Consider the following 26,771-nt stretch of genomic DNA (forward strand, 5'->3'; position numbering starts at 1 on the left):
AAACCATAGCACTTGAAATGCTATTACTTGTATTGTGTTGTCTTTTAAAAGACACAGCCAAGTGTTTTGTGCTTACTCTGCAGGCAAAGGAGTGCCAAACTTTCAAAATTTGATGAAGTCTGTCCGTCAGGTACTGACAGCTAAACCGTGACATACGTCATCTCTTTTCTATTCAAATCTTTTGGTCCAATCACTGTTATTCTGGGCGTGGTTATTTTTGAATGTCGCCCTCTGATTGGCTACTTGGCGAAAAACACAATACGCTTAGTGCAGTCGCAAGGTTTTTCGTTTTCTCATCGAAGTTAGAAAGAAGTTTAACAAAAGTTAAATGATAATGTAGCGTAAGGGTTGAATACAATTCGGTTTGTCCCTTAACCAAACACGTCCGTATTTTTTTTCAAACGGACTTATATTTTTATTTGTGTGAGAATTTAAAGAGAAGAAGAGGACAAGTCACCATTGTTCGAACTGGATCGTCTAACGTAAGTTTAGAAGCTAACATGCTAGCTAGCTAATCTTAAACTGCATGTGATACTGTAAGCAGAGAGGGGTGAATAATACGCTGCCTGGGGTTGTTGTTGCTCAGGCTGGAGTAAAACTTCTAACAGCAGTGCCATTCATAAAAGTGTGGTGTTTACAGTCCTCTCTTTCAGATCCCTCATGTTAGAGAAAATCTAAATATGTGTGAATGTACATCATACTGATAGAGACGTGACCAGTATAAATAATACAATCAGTGTTGTTACTATTTGTTTACATCCATATAAAATATATATAAGGATCTCAAACATGCTGTATGATGTGGCATTTAAAAGCTTACCGTGTAAACATAGTGAAAGTATTGAGTTAATAGGAGAAATTGTTTAACTGTGTTTGTCCTACATGTTTATGGCCAATCTTTTACAGATTCATTCTATTTCCCTGCACTGACATTTTTTTTTATGTATATGCCAAATTAGTAATACACATTCATACACACGGAGACCATTGTATCTCTTTTATCTGACACAGACATGACACTCAGATCCCCCAAATCTTTAATATACGGCGAATATGTACTCATTTATAACTATTGTTTTACAAAGCTGTTGATTCACATGTTTGGTCACTTTGTTAGTTTGAGGAGCTGTTTAAACTTTTGGTTATGTCAACCCTCACTCAGTGTTATTTATTAGGTACACCTGGTTTGTTATGTACAATCACTTTTAGGGAGGTGTACACAATAACCTGGCAACTGAGTAAATATTACTGAAGTATTGAAGCTTTTAGTTTTTTTTTAGTTTACTCGAGTTAGTGTGACGTCAAACCTTTAAATAGTGTCCATTCTCATGTTAGGCAAAATACACAAATGTTTATACATAAACTTATGTTATTCATGGTAAAACTTTTATTTGCAGGCTCTCAAGATATCCTGTTCCTGTGAGGAAGAATTACCGGTCAGTAACGCAGTACTTCTGTTTCTTTCTTTTGTTTTGGTGCAGACTTTTGCTGGCTCATGCTGTAATGCTGACTGGTGTTTCCATATTTAGACTTGGCTCACAGTGGCAATAATGTTTTCAGTGCATCAATGGGCTATAAGCACAATGAAACAGACCACATCTTCTGTGTGTGTAAGGTGAAATCATGTCCTCTTTGGGACTCAAAGAGTCAGTGATTGCCTGCCGTGACACTGTCATTAAGAAACAACCTCTTGTTTCCTTTGATGCACCTTTTATTCATGAATCACTTCTTCCTGCGAGACACTTGTTCATGCTCACTGTGGCTTTATGAGCAGAGAAGGTCTTAAACACACCCAGTTGGCATACACTGGTGGAAAAGGCTGCACCAACACTGGCACACATCAATTGGTGATTATTATAATCTGCAGAAACATGCAGTGCACAGACTCCCAAAGCCCTGGGCTTTAGTTTGTGTTGAAACACTTAACGTTCATGTAGCAGTAGAAGGAACAGGGTGGAAAAAGACAAGATTTCAACATACTCGTGCCTTCTTTCTTTTAAGACAGATCGATTAAAACACAAGCACTGAAAAATTAATGGACAATGAATTTCCAGAGGCTGTTTTTGTTAGGTTAATGCAAGAATGACTTTAAGATTTAGGCCTCTTCTTTAGAGACCAGCAACAAAAATACTTGTATTTTTACACTTGTTCCTCAAACAAACACAAACGAGCCTCTATATGTGCTTTTTTTTTTAGCTGTAAAATATCTTCAATCCTGGAGTTCTTTTTTTCTCCTGCCACTCTTATTGTGTTAAGTTTTTTATTAAGCCTTAACATGTTTTTGCTGCCTGAATTTGAGGAAGAAAGTAAAATATACAGCGTTAACAACCATCTAATATGTTTATGCATACATCGAGTTACAATTGTAATAAGTTATGTAAGAAACCTATTAAGCACACCATTGTTTGGCCTGTATGTAGGCTAAAGTTTGGCTGAACACAGTGGTGGTAATTTACAATGTCCAATCTTTTACATGCAATACAATTCATGTTCCCGGGCTGTGTGCTTATTTGCCATGTCTTTGTTGTCTGATAAACTCACACAGAAAGACTTAACCCAGTTTGCATTTATAACTGGTTTGCCCCATTTCTCATGTTATGTGTGTGAGGAGGGGCTGCTGAGTTAAACTTGGGGGACAAATGGGTGTGGTTAGTATGACCTCATGGAGAAATGCAGTAATGGTATGCTCTGGTCTGGACTTTGTGCAGTCTATCTTATCCATGTAGCTCGCTTATCGCTGTGCTTTCCTCTGGTGGAAGTTGCAAACATGCAGAAGGTTCATCTGGTTTTCTGTTTCCCACAGCTCCACTTTTAATTTAGAGATCTTCACAAATCATGCAACAGGTTGCTGCTCGTCATACTTTCTTTTCCGTAACTTCCTCTTGAGATGATATTCTTCCTGCCATCTCTGCTTGCATAGGTGACATTCTGTGGCGTTCATAGCTTGCTCCCCTTGTAGCAACTTTAGAGCACACACCTCTCTGAGTCTGGATGAATCGAGTCAGCGTTACATTGACAGCATGTCTGTGTTGACCCCATCCTCTCTTCTTGCCTGCCCCACTTGTGCACGCTGCTGTTTGGTTGGTGTTGCCATGGCACCGAGTGGCCAGGATGAGGCTTCACATACAGCATCTTGTGTTCTCTTTACAGAGGGCAGCTGACAAGAGCGAGGGGGCAGTGACGCAAAAACACGCAGTGTACGAAAGCAGCCGTGCGGACTGTGGCGCTCAGGACTCTGCAGCTCTGTCTCACACTTTTAATTCGTCTGTCAACACTCAGCAGGGGGACACACTACTTTTCGTTTGGTTCACCTCATCAGGCCAAACGCCCTTTGACAAAAGACGTTTTTTTTCTTTCTTTTTGACTCTCGGTTTTTAAACGCAACCATTTTTTCGGGGACCAGACTGGGATTTTCCCTCATATTATGCACATCAATGGATACGAGTGGCTCAGTGGTTAGCACACAAGCGGAGGAGCAGTCCTTTCATGTCCGCTACAGGTAGGAAACCCTCCTCTCTTAACCTAAGCAGGGTTTTAGGTTTTTAGGTTTTTAACCTTTAAAACAGTGTTGCCTATCCTTGTTAGTTTTACAATGGACTGTAAATGAAATATTTGGTTGTTGGTTAAGAGAAGAAAGATCTCTTTATGTTTGTGATTGTTTAAGGCTTCTGATATAAGATGTGTCAGGTTCAGATAACAGACATGTTACCATGTTGAGGGAGTGATGGTATATGTGTGATATGGCATTGAAAATTGAATTGTAAATCTATTTATTATGTGGGAGCACCTTTTCACTGTCCATTGTGAGTTTGTTGACTAAAGGTGAGTTTCCCTAAAAAAGCCATCAGACAGCTGTCCCTACATCCCCGGGCAAAGAGCTGTGGCAGCAGGTGTGACCTGCCGAACACAGAGAGCTGCTCCAGCCGGCTTCAATATTTAACAAGCCCTGAAAAATTCATCACTGCTCGCTTTGTTTTCTGCCACACGTGTGTGCAACTTATTTGAAGGGAGCAGGCATCTGCTTTGGGATCTAGGAGCCTGTTTTTCCCAATGTACTCTAATGTCAGGATGTTTATTCCGTCAATGACTTGATTCCGTTAAACCACACTACAGAGTCTGCATGTGTCTGCCATGTCTAATAAAGCTTCTTAGGCAGTGTAATCTGTTGGTTGCACACTCTTCAGCCGTAATCTCAGGTGACCAGGTCAGAGGAGAGAGTTTTAAACAAGAGGATTAGCTTGGAAAATGCTGAGGCAGCAGTTTCCTTGCTTCCATGAATGGGAGGTTAATACTGTGATAGCATCACTCGAGTCTCCTTGAAAGTTCGCCAGAGCGTTCGATGACGTCAGAAGAGCCATTGTTTTGGTATCACAGGAAAGGAGTGTTTTTGTTTTTTAAATGCCTCTCAGTTCCTCCATGTGCTGCTGGTGTTGTTTTAAGGCACCAAAAACAAGCAGGTAGGCTGGTGTCTGTTTGTAGCATATGTTGTTAGCTTTGTGGTAAATAAAGAGTGAGCTTCTCTTATTTAAGACTGCTTGTTACATGAGGTTTGCCTTTGTTCCCAAATTATAGCCCTACCAGCGGTAAAACAAGCTACTTTGTTTGGTGTTTTGTGTCCTATTAATAGCACACTATAGACAATGTAAGCTATAACTCCAGAGCAGATTGTGTGTGTGTGTGTGTATCAGTGTTTCTGGGTCACTTTCTGAGACAAACTAGTCCACAGGAGGAAATCTTGTGATAAACACGCAGAGTACACTTTGTGTGAAGCCGATCTCTACCCAACAATACAGCTTCCTGTTAAACAAAAGTTGGCAGACTAACATATTTATAAGGAGGTGCTCAGTATAAATATGTGGCCTAATCTGAAGATAATCCATCAGCAGATAAGGCACCACCCATTGTTTGTACTTGTTTCATCTGGCCTTGAGAGACCTGAGTTTAACCTCCCTTTAACTCCACGGGCCTGGCTTCTAAACAGCCATTTATTTCTACAGTAAATTTGATTGTTTATATCGTCTAAAAGATTCAATTATAACAACCAGCTCACAAAGCTCAGTCTTTGGAGCATCAACAAAAATAAGTGTGGTGAAAACAGTCCCTACTGCAGGAGCAAACGTTGCAAACAAATCCCTGTTTGAATTCTGAAGCGAAGCCAGTAAACATGATAATTGCACAAAGGTTTACTTGAACATTTCTATCCGCTCTTTCCTCCATCTCACTGTTAAGAAACCCCCTTTACTTTCAGAGGCTTGTCAAAAGGATGTGATCATAACAAACAAACCCCAGTTCGAGCCATTGTTCTCTGTGGGTGGAAGGAAGCAGCTAAACAACATTCCCTGTTGAAAGCCTTCTACTTAGAAAGAGGATCTGAGTTTTGTTCCCTGGTTGTGAGTCGAGTCTTCTCATTTGGTTTCAGCTCTCAGACAGAGAAGATCTACTTTCCCACAATTACTTCATAATTGCTCCTTAGTTATTGTCTCTGGATTCGAGACACTTTTGTGCTGCTCAGGAAGATTGTGTTCTTGAACAGCCGCTTGTTAGACCGACTGATTTTTCTTCTGTCTGCTGTAGGATGGAGGTCTCCTGCCTGGAGCTGGCGTTGGAGGGCGAGCGGCTCTGCAAGGTGGGCGACTACAGAGCAGGGGTCTCCTTCTTCGAAGCTGCCATCCAGGTGGGCACGGAGGACCTTCAGGTGCTCAGTGCCATCTACAGCCAGCTGGGCAATGCCTACTTCCACCTGCACGACTACGCTAAAGCCCTGGAGTTCCACCGGCATGACCTCACCCTCACCAGGTTGGACCTGCAAGAGAACCCCCAAAACCCGTCTTACAGAGTATTATTGTATTTATGATTACTGACAGAATGTGTGTTGTTTAGGACAATTGGTGACCTGATGGGAGAGGCCAAAGCCAGTGGAAACCTTGGGAACACATTGAAGGTGCTGGGGCGGTTTGATGAGGCTGTGGTCTGCTGTCAGAGGCACTTGGACATCGCGAGAGACATCAGTGACAAGGTGAGGCAGCTGGATGTCAAGCACATTAAAGTATACACTGAAATATTCTGTTTGTTGGGCATCAACCTTCATCACTGAAATCTCTTTCCTGTGTTTGTGTCAGGTGGGTCAGGCTCGAGCTCTGTATAACTTCGGGAACGTGTATCACGCTAAAGGCAAAAGTATTTGCTGGAGTGGAGCCGAGCCCGGAGATTTCCCCGAGGAGGTCATGACGGCTCTGAGGAAGGCAGCTGAGTACTACGAGTAAGTGACTGTACTTGTTCTGCTGAGTGACATTTTAATAATACAATACCTCTCTGCTATTATCCAATCATTATATATTTAACTTTGTGTGTGTGTGTGTGTGTGTGTGTGTGTGTTTTCAGGGCAAACTTGGCGATAGTGAAGGAGCTCGGGGATCGAGCTGCTCAGGGTCGAACTTATGGTAACCTCGGCAACACACACTACTTACTTGGGAACTTTCGCAAAGCTGTAGCTTCTCACGAACAGGTGTGTGACCCTAAAACTCTTCATTATCAAAGCATATTTGCAAAGACATATTCCCCAAATACAAGCATTATGAATTGATTCAGATAAAGCAATCTTCTGTTATAACTTTTATTCTAACAGATGTAATGTGTCTCTGTTTTTGTGCAGCGTTTGCTCATAGCTAAGGAGTTTGGCGACCGCTCTGCAGAGAGACGAGCTTACTGCAACCTCGGGAACGCCTACATCTTCCTGGGCGAGTTTGAAGTGGCAGCTGAGCATTACAAGTAAGTTTTAAATGTTTGAATCTTTTTTCTGCATAGATATACTGAGCAGGCGTTAGGGTTAGGGTTAGCAGGTTTTTCAGACCCGGGAAGATCCACTTATAGATGCCGATTCTCTCTTTTCCCATTGCCAGTGAAGTATACTCCTTTCGGTTTCTTTTCTGCTGCGTCACCGTCTTATGTCACAAACGCTCCTGAAACAGGGTTAGTAAACAGTGAAGATGTTACAGTGGTTAGGTCTTTATTGTATCTATTACACATTCAGTCTGTGTATTAAACTCGGCGCCGACAAATTTGGAATGCTGTTCGAGCGCCGCTCGGACAGAGACGGGCAGAATTTGTAGCTGAGATGACAAGGAGTCGCAGAAGTTATCGACTGAGCATTGAATCCCGCCGGGAAAGGGGGCGGAGATTAGCGTGTCAACAAGGGTTTGGTGTTCCCATCAATGCTGATCGGAGCCGAGGCAATAATTACCCAGGTCTACTGCAGAGTCATTTGACCCGTGTCTGAATGCCAATTGTAGCCTTTCCCACTTAGCAAAAAAGCCGGATGTCAGCGGGTGTTAGTGGGTTTTTTGACCAGTGGGAAACGGCTTTAGTAAAAGAAATGTTGTCTTTAGTTTGACTAATCTGCAGATGTAGAAAGTGGTGCAGTTTATTTTTGCATCGTCTCTCCCTGCTCATTCTTTGTTAAAATTACAGCAGTCTTGCTGGAACCAGCAGGTTGAAGGGGGTTAACTGAACAAACACTCTACTTCATCATTTCTACCTCTTTCTACACATCGGCTATTTTAATATTGGCTATATTAATGTAGGGTGTGCTGTGAAACGATCAACGAGAGTTGCACCACAGAGTATCAACTTAGCTTTCGTCTTTCTCTTTTAGCTTCTTAATGACGACTGTGAAAATAGTTTAATCCTAAAATAAGTGCAAATATTAAGGCCTGTCTGCGCAGTGTTTTGAACCAGCTTGTCCGTGTGTTTGTCAGGAGGACGCTGCAGCTGGCGAGGCAGCTAAAGGATCGAGCTGTGGAGGCCCAGGCCTGCTACAGTCTGGGCAACACCTACACACTCCTCCAGGACTATGAGAGAGCCATAGACTACCACCTGAAGCACCTCATCATAGCCCAGGACCTCAATGACAGGTACACACTCACCAACATTCAGCGTAGGAAGAAGTCTTGATGTTTTCAATACTTAAACTTTGCTACTATGCATGAATTTAAATGTGTTTTTGATGCAGGATTGGGGAGGGCCGTGCATGCTGGAGTCTTGGAAATGCTCACACGGCGCTGGGGAACCACGACCAGGCCATGCACTTTGCAGAGAAACACCTGGAGATCTGCAAAGAGGTACATCATCCACATTAAGGCCGTGTTCATTATACTATTTTTTGAAAACATAACACAACTTTAGGAAATCCTTTGTCACTTAAAGCTACCTTTTTTTGTGTTTTTTTTTAGACTGGCGACAGGAGCGGAGAGCTGACGGCTCGTATGAACGTATCTGATCTGCAGATGGTTCTGGGTCTGAGTTACAGCACAAATAACTCCACTCTTTCAGAGAATAAGGATGTAGACTACAACCTGCATGGTACATAGGTCATGCTTTCAGTCTGTAATAACTTTTAAGTTTTGTTTTTAACAGCATCTTTGGTGTAACAGGTGTTTACTGTGTTTACGTGTGTTAGGAGCGAGGCCCAGGATGAGCAGAAGACACAGCATGGAGAACCTGGAGCTGATGAAACTCACTCCAGACAAGATGAATGTAAGAACGTCTCTCCTGTCACACCAAGTACACAATCCTCTAACACACATTACGTTCGATCACAGGAAGTTGGGATCTTGTTGTCACTGTGGTAACTAATCGGTCTCTGTGTGATTGAAGGGTCAGAAGTGGAGCAGTGACATCCTCACCAAACAGTCCAAACCCTCCCTGGCTAAGACCTCCTCCAAGCTCTTCTTCGTCAACCGCCTGCGTGGGAAGAAGTTCAAGACTGGTGGCTCCAGTAAGGTCCTCCAGGACACCAGCAACACGCTGGACACCAGCCAGACGCCGGCACAGGGACCTCAGAAGGTACAGAATGTTAAGCTGATAACCTCACACACGCCTCAACCTCATTTAGTCTCCTACTGTTCTTTTCATGTTCCTGTTTCTGTGATTAATTAGCGACTCAGTCCGGACACGCTCGGCGACGAGGGATTCTTTGACCTGCTGAGCCGCTTCCAGAGCAACCGCATGGATGACCAACGCTGTGCAATACAGGATAAGGGCAGCAGGTTATCATTGAGCAGTGGTCCGGAGTCGCCTCCCAGAGCCATCAGGAAATGTAAGTCCATGCACTCACACCCAGAAGTCAGAACAGCTGGATTAAAGCATCTTTTGTGACTTAATTTATTCTCTCAAAATGTGTAGCCGCATCAGAGTCTGCAAACGTGTCAGGCGCACAGGGCCGGCGGATAGAGGAGTCGTCAGCGGCAGGAGGAAGCCTGCCCGGGCTCAGGCTTCAAAACAGCAACCAGGCCGTGCTCAGCCACCTGATGGCCAACGCTGACAACGCCGAGCCTGACGACGACTTCTTCGACATGCTTGTCAAGTGCCAGGTACCTTATAGATCCGGATATACAGTGCTAGAAAAAAGGCTAACAAATATTATATCCTGCACAGTGACAGTACAGTTAATGCAGAAGAATCTGAAACTGACACTTTCTCTCTTCCTCTCAACTCCATCAGGGCTCCCGTTTGGATGACCAGCGCTGCGCCCCTCCTCCTCCTCCTGTCCGAGGGCCCACTGTACCAGACGAGGACTTCTTCAGCCTCATCATGCGCTCTCAGGCCAAACGAATGGACGAGCAACGCGTCACCCTGCCTTCAGCATCAAACGCTGCAGCCAGGCCCGACCCCAACTGAACTAAGCACTAAGAGACAGGTTGTTTTTTAATCTCATGAAGGTGTGAACAGCGTCGGAGACCAGTGGGTGGTCGTTGTGACTCCTAACGTGTGTCCTTGTGGACAGAACAAAGCACTGTCAGCATTATATGTAGTACACAGTATGGAAAAAATCTCAAATCATACAGAGGACTATGTGTTGCACAACTTGCACAACATCAACAAACTCTCAGTAGTTTCAGGGAAAAGTGTTTTTAATCCTTGTTTGTCATGTATCTGTGCTCCTATAAGTCGCATTTCACCTTTTGTGTATTTGTCAATACACAACTTCAGTTATGTTTGTATTTATTGTGCTTTTTATGATTGTTTGGATTCTGTTAACTGCCGTCCACCACTGTGTTCTCTGAATACAGCACTCTGTCCACGTACTTTGTTTATATGTGAGGGTTTTTTGTTTCTTTGGTTTTAGAGTCTCCAGGCCGGGAAAGGGAAACTGTATTTTAATTGTCTGCTAAAAGAATGAATTGAACCCATGTACAGCCCACATGCTATTTTGTACTACATGCTCCAGTGAGGTGAAGGATTAAAGCCTCATTCAGAAAAGCTTCCTGTTTGAATTTTTCAAATGCGTCAACAAAACATACGTGATGCAGTTTGTGTAAAAGACACTTTATTTCACGTACCAGCAGTCAGACTTGAGTTAGCTTGAATTAATTTAAGTCACTTTTAAAAACAAGAATTATAAAGGCTGAATACAAGAGCCACTAGCATTTTAAAAACATACTGATAGCTGTACATACATAAACACAACTGAAATAAATACATCTATGTACGTATTAGTTTGGCCTTATTTGTTAAAACAATATACACTATACAGAAACATAAAGACTTAAATATGCATCTTTGTAAGTAAATCAATGTTAGAGGACAAAGTGCGCATGTAAAATACAGAAAAAGAATACAATGCATATGCCCCAAATACTGGTTCTAAATAAATATCCAAACACCCTCTTCTGCTCAGGTTTCATTGTGCACAGGCCTTTTTCACAGCGGACAGTTTAACATCCAACAGGAGGAAAAGCACAGGTGTTTATAGCAGCATTAATGATGGCTGTGTTACATTTAGCTGCTTTAATTCCGTGGTCTTGGTTGTGTGCATGCTGACTGCCTGTCAACTTTCTCAGACACCTGCATAGAACAGAACCATTGTTAAAGTTATTATTACCACCTGTGCTTTTCCTCCTGCTGTGAAATAAGCCCATATGGTTAAACCCTTGTCACAGGCGAACGCTGCCCCCTACTGGTGTTACATCGTTACAGCAGTGACCAATGAACAGAAATGCCAGGGCGCTCAACCACAAATTACACTTGACTGTTTTTCCCTTTGATGCCGACATAATCCACGATCTTCCATTGCAAGCAAGCCATCGCAAAACACATAGCTTCAGCGCAGCAACACTGATTTCAAATTTAAAAACAAATTCACAAGCAAATTTACAGGTTTTGAGTTGTAGTAATGCAGTAACATTAGACATCAGTACATCCCACAGGGCGGCGACAGCTCACTGATCGACAGATAGTAACAACTTCCACAGATTCAGCCTCCTGAGGGGAAAAATTCACCACTGACACACTGAAAATTTACATTTTACACCATAAAGTCGACTCGTTTTCCCAAACTATAGCAGCATAACACCCGATATAAGAAAATGATATGCAAAAGAAGAAGGAATGTAGGACTCAAAATGAGTTAACAACATTTGATCTTGAAAAAATGACCATATTAGAATTTTTTTTAAACATTTTTTACGATTTTGTTATGGAAACTGAAGGAAGGCACCATCATGAACAAAGCACTCTGTCCCGTCTTAACTCCTCAGTGAAAAGGACATGCAGTGACTGACGTGTGTGTAAACGGAGTGAGGGTGCAGGATGACATCACATGACGGGGTGGAATGACAGTGAGAAGGTGAGCGGTGTGTGTGGGAGTGTAAAGGAAAAAGGAAAACATGCAACATGTGTGCTTCTTGATGTGTCACAGGTTTGTATCCATTTGGTTTCCTACAGACAGCAGTCGAAGGCTTGTTCACCTGTTTGTGTTTATGTATGCGTGTGTGTGTGTTTCAGCTGTAAGTGCCAAGTGTGTTGATAGGGTGTGACAGTGTTGAAAGTGCAGGAGGAGCGGTGTTGTTTTAGGGGAATGTGTCTTTTAGATTATAGCAACTGCTTGTCTGAGTGTGAGGGTGTGTGTGTGTGTGTGTGTGTGCGTGTGCGTGTGTGTTATGGGTTGTGTGTCCAGAGTGTGACAGTGCGGTCAGCAGAGGATGAGAGGAAGGACAGGTCCTGTGTGTGCCATCGACACTGAATCACCTTGTCGCCGTGCTCTCCCACCACTGTCTGAGGCAGCTGCTTGGTCAGGTCACCTGGAAACACACACAGACAGATTTAAAGTCATCACATTAGATTAAATACGTTTTTTTCTTCTGCTTATAATTTTTTATAGACATCCATCCATCCATTATCTATGCAGCGTATCCTGTTCGGGGTCGCAGGACAATCCCAGCTGTCATTGGGCGAGAGGTGGGGTTCACCCTGGACTGATCGCCGGTAAATCACAGGGCTGACACATTGAGACAGACAACCTTTCACACTCACACACATGGGCCATTTAGAGTCACCTACTACCCTAACGAGCATGTCTTTGGACTGTGGGAGGAAGCTGGAGTCCCCAAGGGAACCCATGCATACACGGGGAGAACATGCAAACTCCATCCAAACAGGGATTCGAACTAGTAACCCTCTAGCTTTGAGGCAACAGTGCTAACCACTGCACCACTGTGCAGCCATATAGACACTACAACCTGGGGGAAATATACCAAATAAATACAAAGCAATATGTACTTGAACATACACATGAATCTTGTTTGTGTAATTTGCACAAGAAACACGTGTAAAAAAGAAACAATGTGGTTTAACAGGCGCTTATGTGCTGAACAATGTCTTGAGTTTCATCACCAGGAATTCACTGCACCCAGGCAAGAACTACTTCAGCCCCTAACCCTTGACGAGTCTAAAAAAAAAAAAAGATCAAGTAAAAGTCAGAGAGATGCACCCTGCAGACGTACCTTGGAGGTTGGTGACCATGACCTTTGTGTCGTAGGAGCCGGTGAGCAGGTAATGTGCTCCGGGGGAGAACCTGACCGAGCGCACGTCGCTGCTGTGTGGTCTGTACACCTGAACGATTCGTCCTCCTCTGATGTCATACAGCATGCATGCACTGTCTTCCTGTCCTGTTGCTAGGAGACGGCCACTTGGATCGACTGCTACGGATGCAACAGGGCTGCCTGTGGGGGGGGGAGAAATGGGTGTAGCTGTAAAAAGCAAAATACAACAAATCAAGAAACACATTATTGTTTGTATATTGAAATGCAATGCTTTTTCTGGTGTCATACATGCTGTTTTTAGTGTTTTGATGCAATTATGGAGGTGTACCTGACCGGACTTGAGCCGTACCTGAGCCATGGAAAGCAGTTCCCACTACTCGGACACAGCTGGGCACCCTGAGGTCCCAGAAACGCACCGTCTTGTCTTGAGAGCCTGATGCGATCATCCAGCCTCCCCACGTGTACAGAGACAGAATGTGACCTGACAGCAACAACAAACAGACATGTTACACACTTGTCAGTGGAAATCTGTGTTGTGTTTAAAGGCGGACAGGTGGATGGATGGGTGTACCTGTGTGTCCGCTGAGCGCATGCAGACCCTGTCCTCTCTGACAGTCGGTGGTGTAGATGTTACAGTCTCCCGCTCCAGCGCTGATCAAGATGGCTCCTCCACTTTCTGGGCCCTCCATGAAGGCCAGGTCTCTGATGGTGCCGTCGTGCATGCTGAACTCCAGGTCGGGGCCTGGGGCACACAAAGACACAGACAAAACGCTTAAAGAGATCTATTCTTATGTACGTTGACACCAACAAACAAGACTGTCAGAATGTGTTGCTGCAGCCTTTGCTCACCTGTAGCATTGCATGTCTCCGCGCTGAAGGGAAGGACTTTGACATATTTGTCGTTGGAGCCTGTAGCCAGCAGCTGCCCACAGTGGCTCCAGGCCACACAGTAGATGGATCCTTTGTGATGTTTGTTTCTCTTGAAGCGGACGACGGGCTGCTTCGTTGGACTTGAACCACTGAAGGGACAAAGGTAGAAAAAAGGAGAGGGAGGACAAGCAGGAGGAGAGAAGATGAGTCAGCTGGTAGACTTTCAGACAACATATTCAAGTATATGATAAATATTCGCTAAAGGAAGAAAATGATGAAAGTGATCAGTTAGTTTTAAGTCGTAACCAGTTTATAAAACATAAATCTCAACTTGTGAGGCAACATGGATGACAAGTCTTTAAATTGCAGAAAAAATTGCAATTTGAACTTCTTTAATTTAAAGTGATAATCTCTAAGATTGTCATGTAAATAAATGTATATCACTATCCATCGCTGAATGAGGTAACACAATGATGACTGAGCCTGTGGCCCACTAATGAAGCCTTTGCATTTGCAGAATTACAGACTGGGTGTCCGGTGCGACATTTGCGGAAAAAATCACAAGCAGCACTCAGTAACGCGTTTTCCATCAGCCAGCAGTGGTTGGTCTGCCAGAGAGGGTAGGCGGAGCTAAGCGGCTGCTTTTCCGCTCTCTGCAAGTGTTGCAAGTAAACAGTAATCTACTATGGCTGAACAAACAAAGAAAAGATGGATGACTACAGATACAACTTCAAAAATAAGTGAAAATCTGTGACGCTCAGATGAAGGAAAACAGTTTAAAAAGGAAAACGACCGTCAGCGAGGAAAATCAAGAGTTAGTGGACGTCACACACTGTTTGGATATCTGGGAAGTGTGCTCCCGCAACTTCTGTTTATCACCATAGGTGGCGCCAAAGAGAACCAAACTGAGATCTTCACGAGATCTTTAAAGTCACAACATGGAAACTTCAGCTCAGGAAAAAATGTGATATCATAAATTGCAAAGTTACTGAGTGACCTTTGAATCACACTTCAGTTAATTTCCCTTTTTACATTGCAATTCCATCACAGTGCGATAAAGAAGCTCCGCTGTTATGGCGCCTTTGCCATTTCACGTTGAACCAAGCAACACCGTTGTAAAGCCGTCCCAGTGTGTTTTTTATGCAGCGGTCTGGCGTTATGGTAGCAAAACGTGAATGTGAACACACTGCACACCTCTGCTACACTGTAGCAGAGGTGTAATAATCCCGCCTTGAACTGGCAGTGTAAAAGGGGCTATTGTTTAAGCTTTCTGTTACACAGACTGTTCGCAGAGCCCAAAAACAGCAGAGCTTGTAAAGTAAAAAGGTCTTCATGGCTGTTAACAAGCCCTTTTTTTTTAAAAGTTTAGATCAGGGGCGCTGGTTTAGCTCAGTCGGTGGAGCAGGCGCCCCATGTACAGAGGCTGCAGTCCTCGTCGCACTGATCGCGGGTTCGACTCCCGGTCTGCCAATCATTTGTGCATGTCAGCCCCCACGCTCTACTCCCCACATTTCCTGTCTCTCTTCAGCTTTCCTATCGAATAAAGGCAAAAAGCCAAAAAAATAATCTTAAAAAAAAAAAAAAAAAAAAAAAAGTTTAGATCACTTATTTGGAAGATTTTTTCACACGAAAAGAAACTTCAAAATAAGATGATGGCTGACTGTCCACGTTACCTGGGGTCTATTGTTTCTGGATAAGCACAGACTCGTAGGGTTTTGGAGTTGGATCCCACAGCGTAGAGCGCTCCAGACGGGTGAAAGGCGACAGCTCGAACAGCCTGGGTGTCTTCCAGAGAGTGCACCGGCACAAACAGGTTCTTTGCCTTCTCACCCTGATCACACGCACACATTTGAAATACATCAATAGACAGATCGCATGTCATTAGCTGTATAATCTACTTTGTTTTCTATGCCCTATGGCATCTATACAGTCATTATGCTGTCGATATGACATCAAAGCTGAAACCGTTATAATCTGATTAGCCAAATGCCAAATTAGCACGCTAAGGAATGAATAATTTAGAGCAGGTCTGACGCTTTATTTCTGCTGTGTTAACATGTCTGTGTGCATGTCTACCTCTTTACTCCGGGATAAAGAGCCTGGAGAGTCGTCCTGACCTCCTTTGTTTTTCTGCCCACTGCCAAAAAAACAAAACACAATACAAGTCAAATTTAACTGTGCAACAAACTGTTGCTTAATAACAGCAGAAGTCATACAGTACCTTTGGGAGATGACGGGGGACTCAATTGGAGGTGGGACTGCGCGCCCCCCTATGGTGTGTTGAGGGGTGCTGCTGAGCACCCCTCCCCCTGGGGTCCTGCTTTGCTCGGGGGTCACAGATGGAGGGTTGTTATTGTCCTCGGAGGCGGGCGGGTTCCCGTTTCCATTACACTGCTGAGTCAGAGACTTCACCTCCTCCCCTAAATTCTCCATCCCCACGTTGAGCTCCTCCAGCTTCTGGATGGACCTGAGGAGCACATGTGCACATGTGTAAACACTACAAATACACACTTTCTATACATTTCATCCTTTTATTAGCCTTTCCTTTTTTTCCTCTATTTATAAAATCATGTGTTGTAATTTGGAAAAGGACAAAGATTTACTTCTGTCTGCATACTGTCTGCGCGCTGACAGTTTGCAGGGTTTGCAGCCTGCTTAAATCTAGTTCAAACTACAAAGGGCAGAGGACAAAGAAAAACAGAAGTAATGATGTCATTATGCACAGCTTCCCTTGTGAATAATGCAGAGGATACAGAGACAGGGAGAGGCAGGGGAAAGGGAGGACTGGAGCAACTCTCGGGGGACAAATCAAAGCGCCTTTGTCCTTCTGACTGAGCAGAAATGTACACACTTCCTGTGTCATCTTTGTCATAAGATCGCAGCTAAATCTATCTCGAGTCCAGTCTGGGTGTAACATTGTGTAAACTTACACACATGAGTTGATTGTCCCATTATGTAATGTGTTGTCGCTGATCACCACAGATGGTGCAGTGTGGACTGGAGGCGGGATTTGGGGGGAGGTGTGTGTCATGCTAGCAAAGCCACCTGGGACTCATAATTATCAGGGCCTGAACATGTGTACTAGTCGGACAGCTGCTCCTCTATTGTGTGCAGACATTAAACGCCACATAGCAATTAGACAGCTGCACCAGAACCACCCTGACATGACTTTGCCAGATAATTTGACAGACAGGGGAACATTGTAGGTATCTATGCGGTGTCTGTACCTGTTGAGGAACTTCTCCGTCAGGCTGTGCTGCATGTCGCTGGGCGGGGGCTCCTGCTGGACTCCGCCCTCCAGCAACATCTGTTGGTACATCTGCCTCTGCTGCTGCTTCTGCTCCAGGTGCTGCTGCACACGAAGACGCTGCCGATAGAACTCCTCGTACTTCTCTGTTGAGTCACGAAGCTGAGGATTGAACATGAAATACATGAAACATCTTATATGCTTAAATAGATCCTTAATTTCTCTGTAGTGTATACAACTAAAGAAGGGCGTTGCTAGTTCTTGTAAGCACTATTCAAAGGCAGTACTGTGATTAGATGAACCTTTCTTTACTCTATTCTTCTGTCAGCTCAGGTACTAGAGGAGGAAGGATTGTGAGACTGGAGCAGAGGACAGCCGTCCTCAGCTTCCTGTCCTACAATCTGATGGGAAAAGCTCTACTGTTTGTTTCGGGAGGAGAGAGACATCGGCACTCTGCCAGCTCTGAAAAAAAGATGGAGGGCAGAGAGGAAATCAAGAAAGAGAGGATGGGAGTGTGACTGTGAGATCAGAGAGGCCCCCAAAGTCTGCTTCTGTCTCTGGCCTCTTTATGTGTCTCCACGGTGACGGGGAATGCAGAGCGAAGCACTAACTTCACACCGAGCTGCACCGGGGGCCCAGAATAGAAAGTCTGAGACAGACAGGAACAGATATTGTGTTAACACTGTGTTTACAGGCAACATGAGGGCAGTAATGACTCATTTATGTGCTCCTGGGTTTGTGTCTCAACTGACCAAATCCCCCTGGGCTTCTTTCCCCGTATTATGTCATGACATGTCTCCTCCATCACAGGCTGGAAACCTCAAACTACAGCTGCGGTAAGTGTCATCATGATCACCTTGTAAAAATAAACTAGCAAATCATCTTTATTAAAAGGACCATGAGAAACTCCATTTTGTTAAACACCACACCCCTGCTCCCCCTAACACAGCTGTAGGCTTCAACCGTGTGTTTACCTTTTTTTTTATATATATATATATATATATATATATATATATAGGCAAATAACTACCCTTAAAAGTATGCCAGATTATCTATTAACAGTTCCTGTTTGCACTTTAATCAGGGAAGTACAGATAACGATAAGAAAATCAGGCAAATTCTGTTCGTTTTTTTCTATGACTTCTAGGTGGATTTATGGGCTTTTGTCAGCGATGGAAATTGGAGGCAATAAAATCCACAGAAAGTTCTATGACCACTGAATCTAAAATATGTGTATCATGTCTTCATGCTCACGGATATGACTCCCAAAAGGAGTATGAATTCTGATGAATCACAGGGCTAAACTACAAAAACTAACGATTTCCTTTTCCTTTCAACTCAAGCATTATCTTTGCTTCACATCTCTGCCAGTGCGTTCCCCTTTCAAAACTTGTGTACCCACGGTTAAGAACACCACTGTTTGAAAAACTCTTTTCCTATAGGAGGGACAATCTGTGCGAGTACAGTATAAAGTTTGCAGTGTCTGCTTTTCCTAAGTAAATGAGTTACAATAATGTTTCCGTACATACAAAGCCCCTCTCCTAAAGGCACAAAGATGACTGAGTGGTATGGCATTATTAAAGCAGGGTTAGGGTTAAGGCTAAGGCTAGCATCAACAACACCACACAAATCAAAACAAGAGCAAACTCCTCTCAAAAGCTGCGTCTGGCTCGACAGAGTCTACGCTGTAATTCAGACTTGCTGGAGAAGGATGACTCAGTGTCAGCGTACTGAAACAGACTCATCAGAGCAGGACTAAATATAAACCTTCGCTGAAGGCAACACCCAGCGAGGAAAGAAAACAATGCAGGGACATAACTAATTAAAGCACTTGTGAGAGATGTGTGATAAAAACAGGTCTGATGAGTTAAAAAGAAATGCTTACCTCGTTCTTCTCAGGAATGTCAGCCGATGGAGCGTCCTCGCCCGGGGCGGAGGCAGGACGCAGGTTCTGAGCTCCACCTGAACTCAACATCTTATCAACGGGCGTGTCTGTCCGTGACCTTGACAGACGAAACACAGCAGCAAATTATGTGACAGGATTCGGTGTCAAAACATCCACAGAGCTTGCAGCGATTTCACTCCAGACAAAAATTGATTCTCAGAGACATACGTTTCAGGGGATTCCTCAAAGATGCTGTGGCAGTCGGAGCTCTCCATCATGAGACTCCTAGTCAAGCTCTGTCCTCCCGCTCCGGGGTAGTGGAAGTTAGCAAAAGAGTGAGACATGGGAGAGACGCCTTTTCCCGGCGCTACCTCCCCGCCACTCGCTCTCTTATCCTGGCCGGACAGCCCGTAAGACAGCCCGTCCAGCGCTGGGTTCAAGGAGCGAGACATGTAGGTATCAGCGGACTGTGGGCGACGTAGCGGGGAGGAGGGGTAGGGAGACAGTTTGCTTATGAGAGGAGTGAGGAGGTCAGAGTATCCGGTCTTTGCGGGCTTCACCAAGCGGTCCACGTGGATGTTGAGCTGCTTCTGTTCAAAGGCGCAGGAGAAGACGGTGTGGGCGAGGTTCTGCATCCAGGAGAGGAGGGAGAGGTCCAGGTCGTCACAACCGTTACCGCAGAGCATGTCGACACCCAGGAGCACCTCGCTCTCTGTGATCTCCTCACCCGTCGCCTTGCTCTGCACATTAGAGATAATTTAGGTGTAATTGAGTGCATGTAATTACACCAACCCATCCGCAGTTTAGAATACAAGTACATGTGTATGTCTTTAGTCGCTCAAACCTGGCAGAACTCCACACAGCACTCATAGAGGACTCCCTTTAGCAGCAGCTGAAACAGCCGATCCCTGCTGGCCTTGAATCCAGCCTCACTCAGCTTCCTGTCAGCAGGGATGAACTCTGCTACCATGGTGCAGGCCTCCTCGAAGCACTGCACCCTCGCTGTGCTGGGGTTCCAATCCTGAGGGACACCAGCACGGAAATAAGGAATCCACGTTGAACATATGGCAGTATATTTTAAGAAAACACGCTGTTGTTTGTAAGAGGAATAAACTAACCTTGTGAAATTGTCTTAAACTACTACTGAAATATTTATCTTGCCTTGAACTCAGCGTGGTTTGTGAGGCGAGGCAGCGTGAGGAGCAGACACAGTTTGCTGTAGTCGTCTTTAGACGGACAGAACTCCTCCAGGGCATGGAGACACTTGACTGCCTCCTGCATGGTGAACTCCAGCTACAAAGAAAACATGAAATAGATTTTAGATTGTCACAGATGACTGAGTCGACATTTCTCTCTGAAGAGCAGAGGTAGAAAACACACTGTTCTTCTTAAGAGATTTAGCTCCACATAGATAACTTTCAAATGTCAGACCAGATTCAAGACTGAAATGCACAAGATCAGAATCAGAGAAGGATTTCCTCTATGGTTTTATTCTTAAATTTTCTTCTGCACCAACCTGAAAGTCATTGCCGACACACAAATAACAATTGCCCTGTGTCCACAGATGTCACAGGAGTCTGACATAATACCTCTGGCACAATGCAACCAGCTGCGTTCACAGCCCTGTCGGATGAATCTGGGCCCACATTTTTAACAGCATCACAACAGCGAAAAAAGAAGTTACATCTCTGCTGATTGTCCCTGAATGCATGATTGAAAAATGGGTAAGTGTAGTTTATTTCATTCTTTGATCATTTATTACCATTAAAGGAGCAGTTCGCCCCTGGAAAAAGCCACTGTCAGTCAAAGCTGGTGTTCTCTGTAATCCATAGAAGCAATAATATTTGAAATTGGCGCCATAGCTGTGGAGAACGTTGTACAAACAGCTCGTGGTTTCGCCCATTCTACATGCCTACAACATCCAGCTTGCGTTGCGTCCCTCCGTCTGAAAGGAGCGGCCCAGCGAGAGACGCTGGAGTGAAACACAGTTTTCCAGTCAAGGACACTGATCGCTGCAGACGATGGATCAGAGTGGAACAGAATCCGAAATACGACGAGAATATACCGGTGGATCGTCTAAAAAATCTTCAGGTCTGCAGTCTACATTTCAAACCTGACGATTTTAAACGAGACATGACATCGGAGGGCGTCCTAGACTGAGGAAGTGTAGTTTAGCGAGCTCCCTGGTTTTCCAGGGCCTATTGGAGAAGTGGATAGCGTCCTCCAAAGGCACAGAGCCAATTTCTACTATAATGGCATTAGCTCCCCATAATAGCATGAGTGGACTGAGGTTAAAAATTGGGGAACTGGCCCTTTAAGGACTTACAAAGAGTTACATATGAGTCAGAGCTGGCTTTTCTCTGCAGGGGGTTGTGATAAGGTGACCACTAGCATCAATGTCAATATTTTATTTATGCATTTTTTTAAGCAATTTAAAGTAAAATTATAGAAATTTGATGTAAAGATGTAAGCATCTCTACAGGTGTTTTTTTAAGCTAAAAACAGCATAAAATCCTCAACTCTTCAAGGCAACTCTTTCTTGCATGTGTTATTGATCTAAAACCTGAAAACACTGATGACTGCGCGAACAAACAGCTCAGACAGAAAGACGCAGGCAGCAGATGGATGTACTCGTTTGCCTTTTAACTAGTCATCTGTGCTCAGCACATCATGGGTGGTGAACAGATATATTCTGTTACAAGAATACTCACTGATGTTGCACCAGAGGCAAACATATAATCCAGATAAATCCTAGACCACAGTGAGGCCATTAGCCACACCACTCCTTGCATGCAAATGCAGCACACACATACACACACAACCTGTCTCCTTCTCTCTTTAGAAACAGAGAGGGTGTGAGGTTTGTTCCGACAACATGCAGAGCAGAGATTTCAACCAACAAGATTAAACAACACTGTTTGCTTCTTTACTACCCCTCGAGATTTAACCTTTTTGTTTACGGCCATGACAACCAGGGACAGTCAGTGGGAAGACAAAGCAGCGCTGTAACAAAGTCTATTCATTAGGAAGAGAATTCAAGGCTGTGTCGTTACTTTGGAGCCTCTAAGCTCTAAGATTAAAACATGTACAGATAATTAGTTATCGCACAGCATGTACAGAGAGTGGTGACTTACATGCTGTGGCTCATCCTCTGCTGACATGGCGTTATTCACACACAGAGCCTCCAGAAACTTCTGCTTGAGGATGATGTAACGAAACCTGAGGACATCACAGTCGATGTTATAAAATGTGACACACAGAGGGAGGGAGAGAGATTTTAGACTTAATGCTGTTTGTGTCTAAGTACTGACAGTGAGCACACCTCTTTCTGTCGAACTTATCCATGCACTCCAAAGGCTGAATGAACTGCAAGACTTCATCCCACTGGCCATCAAGCACCAGTTGCCTGAAACAAAAACATCTTTAACACAGAGACAACACATATCGGCATGTCACAGTAAGGCAGCCTACTAATGGAAAATGCACACCAGAAGGTGGAATGTACGTATGCAACACTCAGGCTGAGTAGAATTACAGAGGATGCACTGCTGTCTGAGCACTCACACCTACAGCAGCGGTGCAGTGTTACACTATCTCGGTTATAGAGGACACTAAACTCATGACTGGACCAGCTGCCTGTTGTTTCTGCCTCATAGTACAGAGCTTTTTAGAGCTGCAATCTGAGGCGTCTGTATCTAAACTGCACGGTGGTTGTGGTTTTTTGCCGTCATGTTCATCTACCTGAGGAAGAGCATGTCGTCCGAGTAGAGCCCATTGATGACACCGCTCTCCTTCTCCAGGGCCAGCATGCTGATGTGCAACTTCCTGGAGTTGAGAAAGTCCAGGATCACCTTGATGATCTCCACCTCCTTCACATTTATGGTTTCCTCCGCTGTCATGGTGACGACGGGCTGCAGATGACAAGACAACAGACTAAAACTAGTGCAAAAACATGCAAAAGGAAGAGTTGTTAAATGTTGTTCATGCCGCAGGCACAACAAAACACTGAAGCAGGTTTGTCCCCAGACTGAGTCAGTCTTATCATTTATTAACAATTATCAAAACTACTGATGATAATAATTACAAGCAAGCTGTAAGTATTTTTATGTTTTGTTCTTACAGATGAAAGTCTGGTCACAAATGAATTAAAGTGGGAGACAGTTAATCCTTAATGATTATCATTCTTGATTCTTTATACATTATTTTGCAAACACAACATCCAGATATATAACAAAAAAAAGAAATTATCCTGATGCTCTTGTGATACAGATTTCAGTCATACGGGCCAGCCCTAGTGGCAAGGTTCCCTTGAAGATAGCATCTAAAATGCAAATGCTTTAGTGAAGCTGGCCAGTATCAAGTCCATGGACTACACTGGAAAGCGCTTAATATGCACTTGTAGAACTGTTTGCATTAATAGTGTCTAATCTTACATGAAAACAATATAATTTTTTCTCAACCAAAGCATGCTTACACTGTACTGTATTTTCATCCTAGTCCACAGTCTGATCAAAGTTCATTAATGAATCTCTTACACCTACTACGCATAAGGTCAAAATGCATGGTTGCTCATCTAACAGCACTTCTCCTAGTGTGTAAAGTTTAACTTTTGAAGATCAAAGGTGTATAACCTGACAGCAGACTGTTGTGATTTACAACAAACTCTTGTTTGCAGATTCATCCTATCCAGATAGGCTACACAGTAAAATGGTGGTATGATCCGCATGGACTGATACATTTAAATGCACTTTTGCATTTGATTTAACCACAGCATCATTCAACTGACTATTATATTAAACCAGGAGTCCAGTTTAGAAGGGACAGAGTCTGCAAAATTTCAGTCCTCAACCACAAAAAATATATATTTCAAAGAGGCTAAGACAACAGATGTTGAATTCAACTTTGACAGGATGCACAACACTCCACATGTTGTGTAAACAGAGGAGAGAGTAATCTCTTATACATATTGCCATGACAGTAGGAAGCCTCTAATATAATTGTAATTCTGAGTAACTCTGAGTATGTGAGCTTTAAAATGTTGTTTCCAGCAGCTAATGAACAGCAAGAAAACAACATTTCCTTGCTTACAAACATCAGAGACAGGCACAGGAGCACTGCAGTCCTGCTAAGCTAGCATGAGAGATGTTAGCTAATAACACTGGCACTAAGTCAAACAGTGTAAGGAGCTTAGGCTACTTGGTAGCAGCAGCAGCGTCTGAATATAGCGAGCGGATTACAGAAAATGAATATACAGCTAGTTACGTTAGAGCTCATACAAAGCTGGCTAATTTAACGGTCGGCGGTTAGAGGGGGGCTGTTAGCTCGCCAGGCCGAGGGGAGAGGGGCATCATCCGCTAGTTAGCTCTCCGGGCGGGGTGCGCACTGACAGCTTTACAACAACAACACAAATATGCTGCTAATAATTCTCACCTGTTTCTAAAAACATATGAAAACACAGTCTCGCGGTTGTTTCCGTGCTGCTGACAGACGCTGTCACGACGGTACCGCTCGGTGTGATGAGGGCTGGTTGTGTTGCCCGGCTGTCCCTCCTCCTTGTCTGGCTGTTTCCCCTTGCTGGATCTTTCTGTGCCGCTCCTCTGCGGTCTGCTGCCCAGCCCTGCCTGCTGCCGCCTGCTTGCCTGTTGGAGCACCGCCTCCATACATCCTCCAGACACCTCACATCAGCAGCAGCTAGAACACAACATGATAGCAGTGAATAAATTATTATTGTGAAGGCTGATTTAAAAAAAAACCAAAAGATAAAAAAAAAAGGGGTATTTTAAAATTGTCAGAGGCGTGCACAGAGGCTGAAAAGGCCCCCCAAATAAAAAGCACTCTCACTTTCGTATATTATTGTTTTATATGTTATCCATCATCATCAAATATATATATATAGTAATGTGCAAAAGTTTTAGGCAGGTGTGAAAAAATGCTGTAAACTAAGAATGCTTTCAAAAATATAAACAATAATTGTTTATTTTCATCAATTTACAAAATGCAGTGAATGAACAGAAGAGAAGTCTAAATCAAATCAATATTTGGTGTTACCACCCTTTGCCTTCAACACAGCATCAATTCTTCTAGGTACACTTGCACACAGTTTTGGAAGGAACTCGGCTGGTAGGTTGTCCCAAACATCTCGGAGAACTAACCACAGATCTTCTGTGGGTGTAGGCTTCCTCAAATCCTTCTGTCTCTTCATGTAATCCCAGACAGACTCGATGATGTTGAGATCAGGGCTCTGTGGGGGCCATACCATCACTTCCAGGACTTCTTGTTCTTCTTTACACTGACGATAGTTCTTAATGACATTGGCTGTATGTTTGGGGTCGTTGTCCTGCTGCAGAATAAATTTGGGGCCAATCATACGCCTCCCTGATGGTATTGCATGATGGATAAGTATCTGCCTGTATTTCTCATCATTGAGGACACCATTAATTCTGACCAAATCTCCAACTCTATCAGCAGAAATGCAGCCCCAAACTTGCAAGGAACCTCCACCATGCTTCACTGTTGCCTGCAGACACTCATTATTGTGTCACTCTCCAGCCCTTCGGCGAACAAACTGCCTTCTGCTACAGCCAAACATTTCACATTTTGACTCATCAGTCCAGAGCACCTGCTGCCATTTGTCTGCACCCCAGTTCCTATGTTTTCCTGCATAGCTGAGTCGCTTGGCCTTGTTTCCATGTTGAAGGTAGCCAATGGCTTTTTGGCTGCAACTCTTCCATGAAGACCACTTCTGGCCAGACTTCTCTGGACAGTAGATGGGGGTACCTGGGTCCCACTGGTTTCTGCCAGTTCTGAGCTGATGGCACTGCTGGACATCTTCCGATTTCGAAGGGAAATAAGCTCGATGTGTTTTTCATCTGCTGCACTAAGTTTCCTTGGCCGACCACTGCCACTCAGTGTTGCCCGTTTCTTTGTGCTTCTTCAAAAGAGCCTGAACAGCACATCTTGAAACCCCAGTGTGCTTTGATATTTTTTTTCTGGGAGAGACCTTGCTGATGCAGTATAACTACCTTGTGTCTTGTTGCTGTGCTCAGTCTTGCCATGGTGTCTAACCTGTGACATGAAACTGTCTTCCACAACCTCACCTTGGTAGCAGAGTTTGGCTGTTCCTCCCCCAGTTTTAAGCCTCCTACACAGCTGTTTCTGTTTCAGTTAATGACTGTGTTTCAACCTACATGTGAAATTGATGATCACTAACACCTGACTATAATCCTACAAAATCCCTGACTTTGCGCAAGTGTACCTATAAGAATTGATGCTGGTTTGAAAGCAAAGGGTAGTAACACCAAATATTGATTTGATTTTAGATTTTTCTTTGTTCGCTCACTTATCATTTTATAAATTGATAAAAATAAACAATTATTATTTATATTTTTGAAAGCATTCTTAGTTTACAGCATTTTTTCACACCTGCCTGAAACTTTTGCACAGTACTGTATATTTAAAAAAGTGTATAAGTGGTCTAATTCATACGGAGCCCCGGAGTGGTCACTGAAAAAAAATTATAATAAAACATGGCCACGATTTACTACCTCGGGCGCACAAAATATCAAATCGCTTTTTGATATTTAGCAGTATACTGTTGAAGAGTTTTTGAACTGTGATATGCAAAATTGCAGCAAGGAAGAGAAAAGCCTGCACAATTGCTCAGTGCCACAAAAAGTTTAATAATTAAATAATTTAAATTAAAATAATTATATACGGCTGTAGAGTTACTGTATTAAGCTGTAAAAACATTGTAATGCAGTACAACAGCTTCAAAGACAACTGGAGCTAGTACCACAGCTATAGAGACAACTGGAGCTAGCACCACAGCTTCAGAGACAAGCAGTATCTTATTTTAGTGTTTTATTACTTTACTCTAGATTCAGTTTATTTACTTGCTTATTTATTTACATATTTATTTATCTAATTATTTATGTATTAGTGTTTTATTATA

At 43.6% G+C, this 26,771-nt stretch overlaps 2 protein-coding genes across 2 annotated transcripts; one reads left to right on the forward strand and one right to left on the reverse strand.

Moving 5' to 3' along the window:
- Positions 1–285: 285 nt before the first annotated feature.
- On the forward strand, positions 286–10,724 carry gpsm2 (G protein signaling modulator 2). Its single transcript, XM_069684373.1, has 16 exons — positions 286–482; positions 1,398–1,436; positions 3,151–3,499; positions 5,575–5,796; positions 5,881–6,016; positions 6,120–6,259; positions 6,382–6,505; positions 6,653–6,768; positions 7,755–7,910; positions 8,009–8,117; positions 8,229–8,358; positions 8,456–8,532; positions 8,653–8,841; positions 8,935–9,094; positions 9,181–9,368; positions 9,499–10,724. The coding sequence occupies exons 3-16, from the start codon at positions 3,435–3,437 to the stop codon at positions 9,673–9,675; spliced, it is 1,989 nt and encodes a 662-aa protein (XP_069540474.1). The 5' UTR covers positions 286–482; positions 1,398–1,436; positions 3,151–3,434; the 3' UTR covers positions 9,676–10,724.
- LOC138611327 (WD repeat-containing protein 47-like) lies at positions 10,313–24,411 on the reverse strand. The gene is made up of 17 exons (XM_069684372.1): positions 24,251–24,411; positions 22,562–22,731; positions 22,143–22,226; positions 21,955–22,039; positions 19,982–20,113; positions 19,665–19,841; positions 19,049–19,560; positions 18,821–18,938; positions 16,916–17,097; positions 15,910–16,155; positions 15,765–15,825; positions 15,362–15,519; positions 13,668–13,837; positions 13,390–13,560; positions 13,168–13,299; positions 12,780–12,998; positions 10,313–12,077 (listed from the first exon to the last, which is right to left on the reverse strand). Exons 2-17 carry the CDS (start codon positions 22,717–22,719, stop codon positions 11,935–11,937), a joined length of 2,748 nt encoding a protein of 915 aa, XP_069540473.1. The 5' UTR covers positions 22,720–22,731; positions 24,251–24,411; the 3' UTR covers positions 10,313–11,934.
- Between the last annotated feature and the right edge of the window lie 2,360 nt (positions 24,412–26,771).

This window comes from Semicossyphus pulcher, unplaced genomic scaffold (assembly GCF_022749685.1).
Source record: "Semicossyphus pulcher isolate SPU_LCO1_2020_fin unplaced genomic scaffold, fSemPul1.0.p SCAF_7, whole genome shotgun sequence".
NCBI lineage: Eukaryota > Metazoa > Chordata > Actinopteri > Labriformes > Labridae > Semicossyphus > Semicossyphus pulcher.

What these genes read in the sequence shown, in the direction of transcription:
- gpsm2 (XM_069684373.1), top strand. Translation starts at nt 3,435, where the DNA reads ATGGATACGAGTGGCTCAGTGGTTAGCACACAAGCGGAGGAGCAGTCC. An exon ending in TCCTTTCATGTCCGCTACAG is followed by an intron (nt 3,500 to 5,574) that starts GTAGGAAACCCT and finishes TGTCTGCTGTAG; the next exon opens with GATGGAGGTCTCCTGCCTGG. An exon ending in CGAGAGACATCAGTGACAAG is followed by an intron (nt 6,017 to 6,119) that starts GTGAGGCAGCTG and finishes TGTTTGTGTCAG; the next exon opens with GTGGGTCAGGCTCGAGCTCT.
- LOC138611327 (XM_069684372.1), bottom strand. Translation starts at nt 22,719, where the DNA reads ATGACAGCGGAGGAAACCATAAATGTGAAGGAGGTGGAGATCATCAAG. An exon ending in TCCCCCGTCATCTCCCAAAG is followed by an intron (nt 15,826 to 15,909) that starts GTACTGTATGAC and finishes TTTTTTTGGCAG; the next exon opens with TGGGCAGAAAAACAAAGGAG. An exon ending in TGCGCTCAGCGGACACACAG is followed by an intron (nt 13,300 to 13,389) that starts GTACACCCATCC and finishes TGTTGCTGTCAG; the next exon opens with GTCACATTCTGTCTCTGTAC.